This window comes from Periplaneta americana, chromosome 7, assembly GCF_040183065.1.
Source record: "Periplaneta americana isolate PAMFEO1 chromosome 7, P.americana_PAMFEO1_priV1, whole genome shotgun sequence".
Lineage (NCBI taxonomy): Eukaryota > Metazoa > Arthropoda > Insecta > Blattodea > Blattidae > Periplaneta > Periplaneta americana.
In genome coordinates this window covers 80,256,295-80,268,317 of record NC_091123.1, presented here as the reverse complement: position 1 = coordinate 80,268,317, position 12,023 = coordinate 80,256,295, and the positions used below count along the sequence as shown (strand labels likewise).

At 34.3% G+C, this 12,023-nt stretch overlaps 1 protein-coding gene across 3 annotated transcripts in view; it reads left to right on the top strand.

The window, feature by feature from the left end:
• LOC138703219 (DDB1- and CUL4-associated factor 8-like) overlaps nucleotides 1-12,023 on the top strand; it is a 79,859-nt gene that overhangs the window by 12,592 nt on the left and 55,244 nt on the right. For all 3 annotated transcript variants that reach the window (XM_069830927.1, XM_069830926.1, XM_069830924.1), the window contains exon 3: nucleotides 7,865-8,123. In XM_069830927.1, coding sequence (XP_069687028.1) covers nucleotides 7,865-8,123 — 259 coding nt within the window. The remainder of the gene's footprint in view (nucleotides 1-7,864; nucleotides 8,124-12,023) is intronic.

The window sequence follows — 12,023 nt, the reverse complement described above, 5'->3', positions numbered from 1 at the left end:
ATTATTATTTGAAAAGGTATCTTCAAATCATGAGTTTCGCTAATGATCCTAAGTATAACTAATGTGTGAGGGAAGAAGAAATTTCTTCTGTTATTACGAACTAATGTCATAAACTGGTTGAAAGCATGTTCAGATAATTAGACACAGTTCTTGGACTTTTGTGAGTTTAAAGGAAATTATTAAACCAGTCAGTCTGTACAAGTTTACACCCCACTTCTCATTCAATCTCTGTACATAAATCAGTATTTCCAAAACTTTTTTCACCACAGAACCCTTATCATCCATTTTGTTTTGCTATTTATTATTATTATTATTATTATTATTATTATTATTATTATTATTATTATTATTATTATTATTGTTGATGTTGTTGTATATTTATTCAAGTGGGTGTAACTATATAATTGAAACTGGGTTAATAATTCACCTTCATTGTGCATTTTCAGTTTAATTGAAATTATAGATTTGGTATAATCAATATGAAATTTTATAAGAACTAAAAAAAATCATCTTTATGCTACAGTACAGTATTTAATAATTAACAAACATATGAAAGCTTAAGTAGGGCTATCTCTATAATTTTGTTCAGTGAGATGAATGTGTTTTTTAAGCCTGCAAATACTTTTTGGATCTGATTTTATAACAAAAAGCCTATATATACTTTTTGTATCTGATTTTATAACAAAAAGTCTGCAAATATTTTTTGTATCTGTCTTCTGCATTTGTCTCGTTCGGTATTTCTTTTGGTGGACACACACACAAAATCTAGTAATGAAAGTTGGAACATGAAAAATTACATTTGCATTTTAGAAGTTCGGTAATAATAATAATAATAATAATAATAATAATAATAATAATAATAATAATAATAATATTGTCCACACCTGTGGAGTAACGGTCAGCGTGTCTGGCCGCGAAACCAGGTGGCCCGGGTTCGATTCCCGGTCGGGGCAAGTTACCTGGTTGAGGTTTTTTCCGGGGTTTTCCCTCAACCCAATATGAGCAAATGCTGGGTAACTTTCGGTGCTGGACCCCGGATTCATTTCACTGGCATTATCACCTTCATTTCATTCAGATGCTAAATAACCGAAGATGTTGATAAAGCGTCGTAAAATAACCTACTAAAAATATTATTATTATTATTATTATTATTATTATTATTATTATTATCATTATTATTATTATTATTGGTGATGTTTCATGTTTTTTATAGACTATCGTGATTTTTGTATGCATTTTATAGTATGCTTCTATGTATAAAATGAAATTTTTAAGAACCATGTAGGACACTCATAACTCCTAGGATTTGCTTGTGGAACCCCTGGGCTTCTACAGAACTCACTTTGAGAAACGCTACCGTACTGGAGATGGGTGAAATATTAATAGTGATAAGTGCTATGAGACTATTTTTAGTAAAAGATTATTTTGATACTGAATGTTTGTTATTCTTTCTTTAATATGTTGAATATCTTTTGAACACATACTCTTAAATCTAATTCCATGGCTATGAAATTACATGTTATCGTATAATGAAGCAATTCAGTAGAAATTATGAATATAATTACGTGTTATTTATGACTTTAAATCAATTTTCTTTGACTTATTTCAATTGTGAAGAGTTGATATGTGACCCTGACCTTTGGTTTGCCCATGAAGCTTTGACCTTATTCCATTCTATTCTGGTCACATGACCAAGGAGTCCTATATTTGTAAATGTGTAGCGTATGTTCATTATCGTCACAGAAGTGAGACCTAAGTAGGCCATAAACCTAACCTTAGAGACTTGATGGTAATTGATGGTAGTGATATGTGGATATAGGTCAGGGTGGGATTTCGGATGGACACTGTTGGGAGCGTTTTTTTTTTACTTCATTCTAGGCTACAAAACGTAAATATAAAATATTGTCTTGACGCAAAAAAATCTGTTTTGAACTTATCATTTGAAAATGCAAGTTTTTGGCATCTCTGATATTGTAAAAGTAGTTTTAGGCATTTCGTTTATTTACACCAGTTTCTCCTAAATTGTTAGATTTTATTCATATTCAGTATCTATGAGTAAATTTGTCTGATCCAAGCACACATATGTCTGAATCTATGATTAGATTTATGATGATGATGATAATAATAATAATAATAATAATAATAATAATAATAATAATAATAATCACAATAATAACAATAATAATAATCACAATAATAACAATAATAATAATAATAATAATAATAATAATAATAATAATATCCTTTCACGAGTATAGATGTTTTTCGGTGTCCAAGTAGATTTTGTTTATTAGTCATTTTAGGAGTCTGTCGAGTCTTCTTTTTCCTCTGGCTGATTTGGAATTAATATGCTCTATCAAGTTTATTTCTCTCTCTAGAATTGGTATAATTTCTAATTGCGGTACCATATATATGTATAATATGACATTTGGCATCAAGCGCATTTCAAATCCAAAATTTAGTATTATTTTAATTAATCGACTTAAAAAACATGACTGTTCTGTATTCTGGATCCTTGTGGTCACCCTCACTGGAGGGCTGATAATTTAATCAAATCCTTCTCTCTATATATTTAATGACGCATTAGGGTACATAGAACTGTTTTCCTGCGGAATTTCATATCTGTTCAGGCTCATGTATTTTATCCTGTTTTCGAGTGGTCCAAGTTTCATTCCCATATAGGCCTACTAAATTTGTAACTGCCATTGTGTTATTGGCTCTTAATCTGATTGTTTGCTGTATTTGTTTGGGTTTAAAAATATTATTTAATAAGCCTGCAATTTCAAGAAATCTTGTAATGTTGACTTGAAAAAAAAAAAAACGCACACGCACACACACCTTTTACAAAAACTCCGTCCACATTATGCGATTAGATAACCAAAATCACGTCATCAGGGATGGATAAACATCCTGGTGTAACGACTTTTAACCTTCATACGTCTAAGGTATACCTCAGAGAGCCAAAAATTTTAACAATTAACAGATGTATTCTGTAGGACCAAAAATTAATCTTTACGCAAATATATTACATTTTAAAATTATTTTATTTTCAATTAGAATCTCACTTCTTGCAGGTTGTTGATCGCAATTACATTCTTTTGTATTTACTCCTCTTTGGAGGTTGTCTTCTGAATAAGCTATAATTATTTGGTCATCAACACACAATAAATTATTTAAATATGTGAGATTTTGAGTTCTAATTCCTTCATTATATGTATTGTTCCATTCTGTAACTATTTAGTTCATGCAAGCCAAGTTATTAAATAGGAACTAGGGGACATCCCTGTCTGACTCCTCTGTTTATTTGTTTATTTTGTACTTACGGTTTTATTGTTTCTTTTTATGTTTATTGTATCATATGAATGAATTTCTGTTATACTGTACAAGGTCACCTACTTACGTAAGTGCCCTGCACTCCGAACACTTGGCAGAAAACAAGCAAGTTCCATGAGCAAAAACCATGGGATGATGATGTACGAACAACAAACAATTCCTTCAGTAAATTCAGTCCTGTCTTTACATGAGGGTCTAAATAAAAATGCCCTTCATCGCAATCCAGACACAATAGGCACCTCTTGAGTAAGTTGTGGAGCACTCTTTTGAAGTTCAGATGTGCAGTCCTAGCTATAGTAACCTGAATGTTGTATTTAGTATTTATTGCTACATAAAATACAAAATAAATATACAGGGTGATTCAGACCACCCGTAACACTCATTTATTTCGGAAACTAGTGCATTAAAATTTTCGAGAGAATATTTATTACTAAAGGACATGTGAACTTTCACTTGAGCTTGATTTCATCAATCAGCCTTAACAGGAAGTAAGGTCAGTGGCGTATTACTTTAAAATTTCAAATGAGAGTCATGGTCAAATATGGTACCATTTGATAGAACTTTTCAAAACAAACAACTTTCATAGGAAACGTTTTTATTAATTCCTACTCTTTCAATGAGAAAATGTACGAAAAGACAATGGGTGATTCAGGCCAACCATAAGTCATTTATTTCGGAAACTAGTGCATTAAAATTTTCTAGACAAAGATATTTGTAACTAAAGCACATGTGAACTTTCACTTGAACTTGATTTCATCAATCAGCCTTAACAGGAAGTAGGGTCAGTGGTGTATTACTTTAAAATTTCAAATGGGAGTCTGGGTCAAATATGGTACCTTTTGATAGAGTACTTCAAAACAAATAACTTTCATAGGAAATGTTTTTATCAATTCCTACTCTTTCAATGAGAAAACGTACGAAAAGACAATGTCATCAATATTGAGAAATGTTAGAATATGAAAATGTGAACAAGACAATTAATATTGACAAATGTTGCTGAAAGACTGGACAATTCCATTAATGTTTATAAATGTTAAAACTATCTGCCATTCTGAGCAGCACACACCCATACTCTTCTTCTAACACTGTCAGCAACTCATAACACTTCGGCGTGATCAAGTGACTGGAAGGTCTCTCAGATTCGTTGTTTTATATCATCTCTTGTTGTGGAACAATCTTGATAGACTATGTTTTTTAACCGTCCATAAAGACAAAAATACACAGATTGAAGTCAGGAGATCGTGCTGGCCATGCCACAGGACCGCATCTGTTTGTAGTACGTAGGAGGTACTTGTAATCACTCTTAACTTTTAGGTAAGTATTTTATTAGTCACAAAAGTAATTCCAAAACTAGAAAAATTTACATATGTAGGTACAGAGAAAAACAAAACATTTCCTTCTTATTGTACATTGTTGCGCAAGGCCACCTGAGCTTATTACCTGGCTAAGTGCAGTGTACATGTAGACCTGGCCGTAGATACTGTATTGCGGTGACTAAAGGAAACCCTGCTGAGCAAGCAAAGGGGAAGGAGTAGTTTACTTGTATTCATCACTCGACGTTGCTGCTGGCCACTAGGTCTACACTCAGCTAGGTAATTGTGCGTGTGTGCCAACATTAAATGTACTTATCTAGTTTACATTTTCTTCTCGTAACATTTCTCAGTATTAATGACATTATCTTTTCATACGTTTTCTCATTGAAAGAACAAAAATTGATAAAAACGGTTCCTGTGAAAGTTGTTTGTTTTGAAGAGCTCTATGAAATGGTACCATATTTGACCCCGACTCTCGTTTGAAATTTTAAAGTAATACTCACTGACCCTACTTCCTGTTAAGGCTGATTGATGAAATCAAGCTCAAGTGAAAGTTCACATGTGCTTTAGTAATAAATATTTTTGTCTCGAAAATTTTAATGCACTAGTTTCCAAAATAAATGACTGTTACGGGTGGTCTGAATCACCCTGTATATTGTTTACGTAGCACACATCCCTTTGAGCAAGCTCGTGTTTGGGGACAATTCCTATAAATAAATATTTTGTACTAAAGGACATAACAAAGATTCAATGAAATTACAAAACCAATACATTTATTACAAAACACAATAATTACGGAGATAAAAATAGAGAGTAAAGTCAAGAACAGAATGTAAGTTGGAATGAATAGGCCCTAAATAGATATTGAAATTAAGAAAAAGAAAAAAGGCGAAGGGGACTAAATAATTTATATTTAAATATTCTTCTTGCGGATTATTTTAATATTCTTTCCTCTTCAATGTTTCCCAGAGATAAAAATCGCAAGGATTTAAATTGGGTGACCTCTCAGGCTACAATCCTTTGAGTTATAATATCAAACACCTCCATTATTGCATTCATTGAACTTTTGTTCCTTTTGAGCATAATGTTACTTCAAAACTTGAGTTGCTTGTTGCAGTGTATGCTCACATTTGTAAGAAACCCAGTTCAAGGAGCATGTACCTAATTCTCATGAAGGTAGACAAGTCTTCACTTTTATTTGCTTAGAATGAAACTGGATCCAATGAATTTATAGCCAGAAATGTGCCACTTAAACTGCAACAGAGAAAATTTTCATGATGATGATATAATCGACATTTTCATACACAACAGAACTTAGTAGGCTAAGTATGTGCAGTGAACTAACAGAGCAAATCAAAGAAATGTGAAAAACTGACTTCGTAATTACGAGACCTTTTGCAATCTCGAAAACAGGATTAATTCCTTCCATTGCATCCTGATCAAGTATCTAAACTGTAAACAAATGGCCATTAATTCAGCAGCCCACTAATTTGGATACCTGCCATATTGTGTGACGATTCTTAATACACAGTAGTTACTGCAGTACATACACTACTATAATAGCATCATGTGCATGATGCAGGAAAAAGTGGGGAAGCCACCAGCGTGGCTCAGTCGATTAAGGTGCTTGCCTGCCAGTCTGAAGTTGCGTTCGGGCGCAGGTTCGATCCCCGCTTGGGCTTATTACCTGGTTGGTTTTTTCCGAGGTTTTCCCCAACTGTAATGTGAATGCAAGGTAATCTATAGCGAATCCTTGGCCTCATCTCGCTACATATCTCGGTATCACCAATCTTATCGACGCTAAATAACCTAGTAGTTGATACAGCATCATTAAATAACCAACTAAAATAAAAAGAGTAGGTAAGAGATATGTACTGTATGTATGTAGTATTATTTTGTAAAAGATTTAGAGTAAAAAATAATATTAATATTTGTAAGTAATAATAATAATAATAATAATAATAATAATAATAATAATAATAATAATAATAATAATACCTTACACTATTTACCGTTTTCTTTTTCTTTTTAGTAGTGTAATATTAATATGAGTATTGTGCATCTAATTTGAAAGATATTGAAGACACTGTTTTTAAGAAACATCATGAAGGTCTTGAAAAAAATATATAGGCTTATATGAATGGGTGAGAATGAGATAGTCCAAAGCCATACTTTGAACCAAAGTTTTTTTATAAGCGTTCATTTCGTACACCTAATAGCATTGAACTCTAAATGTTTAATATGTTCTGTGAAATTTTCTCTTTGTGGCTTAGGATTATATTACTTTCATTCCTTTATATATATATATATATATATATATATATATATATATATATAAAAGACCTGGCCATCCTACCTCATTATCTCCTAGTTGCCTCATAAGTGGTGCCTTCTTGATATCACTTGTGAGGTTCAGAACTGTCTTCAAACAGTTGACTAAACATATATACAGTGTGGGTTAAAAGTCACTTTCCCCAAACACTTCCGTATATTTAATTGCATTCAATTTACATTTGATTACACATTTCTTTATAGATTTTGTTCAAAATAGAGGCCCTGTTTCTCGATACACAATTCACAATGTTTAGACAGATTTACAGATGGCAGAACATAACTCACGATTTTCACGAATGACTGTTTCATCATCTGTCGCAACTGATGTAGATCTTGTGGTTTTTGAGCGAAAAACATCATTTTTCAGGATGTCCCATAGCGAAAAATCACATGGCATCAGGTTGCATAATCTGGTTGGCCATTCTGTTATGCCATGTTGACCAATCTATTCATGAAATTACGGTTCAAGAAGTCCCTCATTCCTACACCAAAATGAGGTCGTGCTCCATCCTGATGTCATACACAACTACATATCGGCAAAACGAGAGCTGTTTTCAAGACATGACACTGGAAAAACAGTTGATGCATGAACATGGTTGCCAACCCACCACTTTATTACACCAGCTATTCTTTTTTTCAAGTTATGACATCTGTATATGTGTACAAGTATGAAACCCAAGAATTAATATTGGGGAAAGTGACTTTTGACCCATCTTGTATATCAAAGAATATTTTACTTAAACTTTGTTTTTAATATATACTGTAGGCTACTGTGTTCATTACCATCAAGTGTGTTATGCCATTGAGGTGTTGAGAATATTGTTGTCCTATTACAATTACTGCAATGGTTTCAGTAGTTCTACATAGTTGACTTCTCATTCCAGACAGAAGGGTGTGAGTGGACGTCGTCAGGGGGCAGAACTGTTCCAGCAGCGCTGCTACGGTTCTTTGCATTCAGTTCAGCGCCTAGAATTGATGTATAAGCTGGAAGCTCACCATGGCTGTGTTAATGCTCTCCACTTCAATAACTCCGGCACTCTCCTTGCTAGTGGCTCAGATGATCTCAGTATTGTTGTATGGGACTGGGCACTTGGAAAGTTTCTAGTTTCATATGACAGTGGTCATAGGAGCAACGTCTTTCAGGTTAGCTATTCAGTGAACTGTAATAAAATTATTTCAGTTATACAATCAATAGAAAAACTTCAGCTATGTTTCTGAATTAAACTGTTGGTGACCTAAGCTAGTGTAACCTATATATTATTTTAATGTACCGAAGTACATATGATATTTCCATGCAGATATTCTGCGTCATCATACGATGTGTAACCTATCCTGAACTTTTCACAATTCACCAGTTCTCCAATTCATAGAACTGTTTGCAAATGCAAATTTGATATCTACAATAATTATTGTAGGTTGAATAATTGTTTTGGAGCCTGGATGTACGAGTAGTTAATGTTTTTACTTAATATAGTTTATAAAGGTCCAGGCTATGTTCTCACCCCTCTTACAAGCAAACATCCTGTTGGGGGCAGATAAAACAGTTAAATTTTTTTATTCCACCATTATAATAATGTCAAAAGAAGTGCTTATACAAATTTTGCCACTCGACCACAATTACGACGCCGTCCAGAAAGTAATTTTCCCTGGAACCGTTTACAGAAAAAAAACACAATTGCATTTAAAGATTTATTGAAACAAATACAGCAATTGTTGCGCTGTTTGTCAACATATCCTCTACTGGAATTGAGACATTTGTCATATCATGGGATCAGTTGTTGTATCCTTTTCGTCAATCCCATAATATGACAAATATCTCAGTGGGGAATATGTTGAAAATTAGCTCAGCAATTGCTGTGTCTGTTCCGATAAATTTTTCCAATGAAATTGTGTTTTATTTCTGTTAATGGCCCATGGCGAACTTATTTTTTATGGCCCTTGTAATTGCGGTCGAGTGGCCAAAATTTGTATAAGCACTTCTTTTGACATTATTATCATGGTGGAAGAAAAAAATTTAACTTTTTTATCTGCCCCCCCCCCCCCCCCCCATCAGAATGTTTACTTGTTAGATGTCATTCTTGTCATTTGATATTTCGCTTTGATACTTTTAATGGTCTTAACCACCAGTTATAAGTTAGCATGTGATGCACATGATGTATTCTACAGTTCTTGTGACTTGGTTCTCTTGTTAGATTCTGAGTCTTGTGAAGTAGGTTTACAACCATTTTAATGGACATCATATCCACTCTAGTATACCATTCTTAACTCTTAGTGCTTGTAAATCTAGGCTCTGTCCAATTAAAAATCATAAATATATTCAGAATTGTGGAGTCAGTACATACAGTAGAACCTTTATTATCCGTGATAATGAAGGGGGTGGGCTGAACGGTTAATAGAAAAAATCGGATAATCCATACCATGTAATACTCGTATTTTCGTAAATTTAGTGAATAATATACTTTGGTAAAATTCCACTGTGGCTTTGTGTTTAATATGCTAGGTAGTGGATCACAAGTTCGCTAATTTAAGTCTCATTGTCAATGACGAGTTTTGAAGGGCAAGACAACTCCTTGTAATGGCTGCCTGTAGAAATTGTAGTCTCGTGTTGTATTTTAAACACTTTATACACTTCAAACTCATATCCTGTTGCGAGATGAACCACAGTTTCTCTTTTCCCAAACCACTCATTTATTTACACTTATTTCCCTCAATGCTTAGCACAACAAGATTTCTTTTGACACCCGTAGACGACATTTTATATAGCAGTTATACAGTACCACAATTCGAACAGTAGACTATATTGTGTAAAGGAAAAGGCTTGTAATAACACTCTCTAGAAAAAATAACGTGCTAATACAATGTACAGTACTTTATATATTTCTGCAGAAAAAAAGCGAGAGAAAGACAGATGGATAATCCACCAATAGGTTAATAGGATGACGGATAATCGGGATTCTGCTGTATTTTATCGATCCTGACTCTTATCTTCTCAACACTAACTCAAGATTCCAGATTTCAACATCTTGTACAGGAGGTAGAAGGAATTAATGAATACTAGGGACCAACATTCAGCTTTCTTACATAGCTACTATTTACCTCAAAAGGGGTGGGTCTGATGAAAATCAAATATCCCGCAACCAACTCCCTGATTCTACTGGTATTTGCCTTTTTAAAGCTACATCTATTAACAGAGTAAGATTTTGTTCCGCAGTAATGAGAACGATGAGAAATGAACTAATTATTTTAGTACGTGATGATTATATAATTCGTCAATTACACTCTTTTTAGCTTCTACAATGTGTGGATAGAAGATGGAAGAAACCGTTCTGTTTTTGTTAGCATGTGTTCTAAGAATATACGAAAATAATTAGGCTTAAGAGCTGGGATACCTCATCACTTACGTTACTACGTTTTGAGTATGTACATTCGTGCCAAAAGAATGACTAGCTGGAATTTTCCAAGTCTTAGAAAAGCGAATTTGCGCATTGTGGGATGACTTGAGCTGGGTTCACAAGTTGTTAAAACGGTTATGTCTTCATAGTTTCAATCTAAATATACACAAATAATGACAGATCATTTCTTTCCAACATTCTGTATTGTAACAAAGCAGAATAGTAATTAAAGGATATATACCACCCGTATCAGGCGAACATGGGGTCATTGAAGGTATCATTGAAAACTACTTAAAAAAACAACTTTTACTGAAACTTTTTTTTATAACTCTTATTGTTTACTCACAAAGCAACAAAAATAGTATCGTTTGAGAAATGCTGTATGTTGTTTATGTACATACTGTACCGGTAGTAGTACAGCATAATTGTAAACACTGCAAGTCTTGAAACCAAATCACTTTCCATCGTCTTTTATTTTGCATAGCAACAGTGAATTTTGTTTATTCGTCCATATGATGTCGTCTCCCTTTGAGTTTGCTATTTGGAAAATGCCATTCACAAATGAATAAGCATTCGACATGTTGATGATACTTGGAGAATGCCATCGGAATTGCAGAGAAGCAGCACATGTTTACGCAGAGAGATATCCATTGTGCGCCCATCATTTGTACAATGTTTTCCAGTGTCTTGCAAAGTGTGTGTACAATAGTGTGATGCAACTGAAACACAACAAGAGTGAGTGTATCAGACAACCTGTGAGGAATGAGAAAGAAACTACTGATGTCCTCGCTGCGGTGATAGTTAATCCTCGTGACTTCACAAAAAGGATTGCCCGTGACTCAGGATTGCACCATAGTACAGTGTTTACAATTCTCAAAGACAACAAATTTCATCCATACCGTATTCATGTCCATCAGGAACTTGGGGGACATGACTTCCAGACTAGTGTTGATTTCTGAAACTGGTTTCTAAACACAGACCATGATTTCGAGTTTAGAATTCTGTAGACTGATGAAACAGCTTTCAAAAGTAATGGTCAGGTGAATCTCTACAATGCCCATTACTGGTCTTCGGTTAATCCACACTGGCTACGTGAAGTGGATTACCAGCATGTATGGAGTCTCAACACATGGTGTGGCCTCCTCCTTGTCATAGGATCATACATTTTTTAGGAGAATTTGAATGTACGCATGCTTCCTCCAAAACATTTTGCACCAGTTGCTTCATGATATTCCCCTTGCGCTTCGATTAATGGTGTGGCTTCAGCAGGATGGCTGTCCGGCTCACTTTTCACGTAGTTATTAATCAGTTATTCCCCTATGGTGGATTGGAGGAGAAGGACCAGTAACTTGGCTGGCCTGATCTCCTGACTTCACTCCAAATGACTTCTTGCAGAGGAGAATTAAAGACATGGTCTATCAGGTGCGTCCAACGGACTAGAGAAGACATGAAACAAAGAATTAGAGAAGCCTGTGGGTCTCTCAGGTGTGCTGAAGTGCTCCGTGTAATCACGGATGTTAGAAAGAGATCAGGACGTTGGTTAGCACAAGGTGGCGAACATTTTGAACAATTACTATGAAGGGTATACATACATTAACAACGAACAGCATTTCTCAGAAGATACTATTTTTGTTGCTTTGTGAGTAACCAA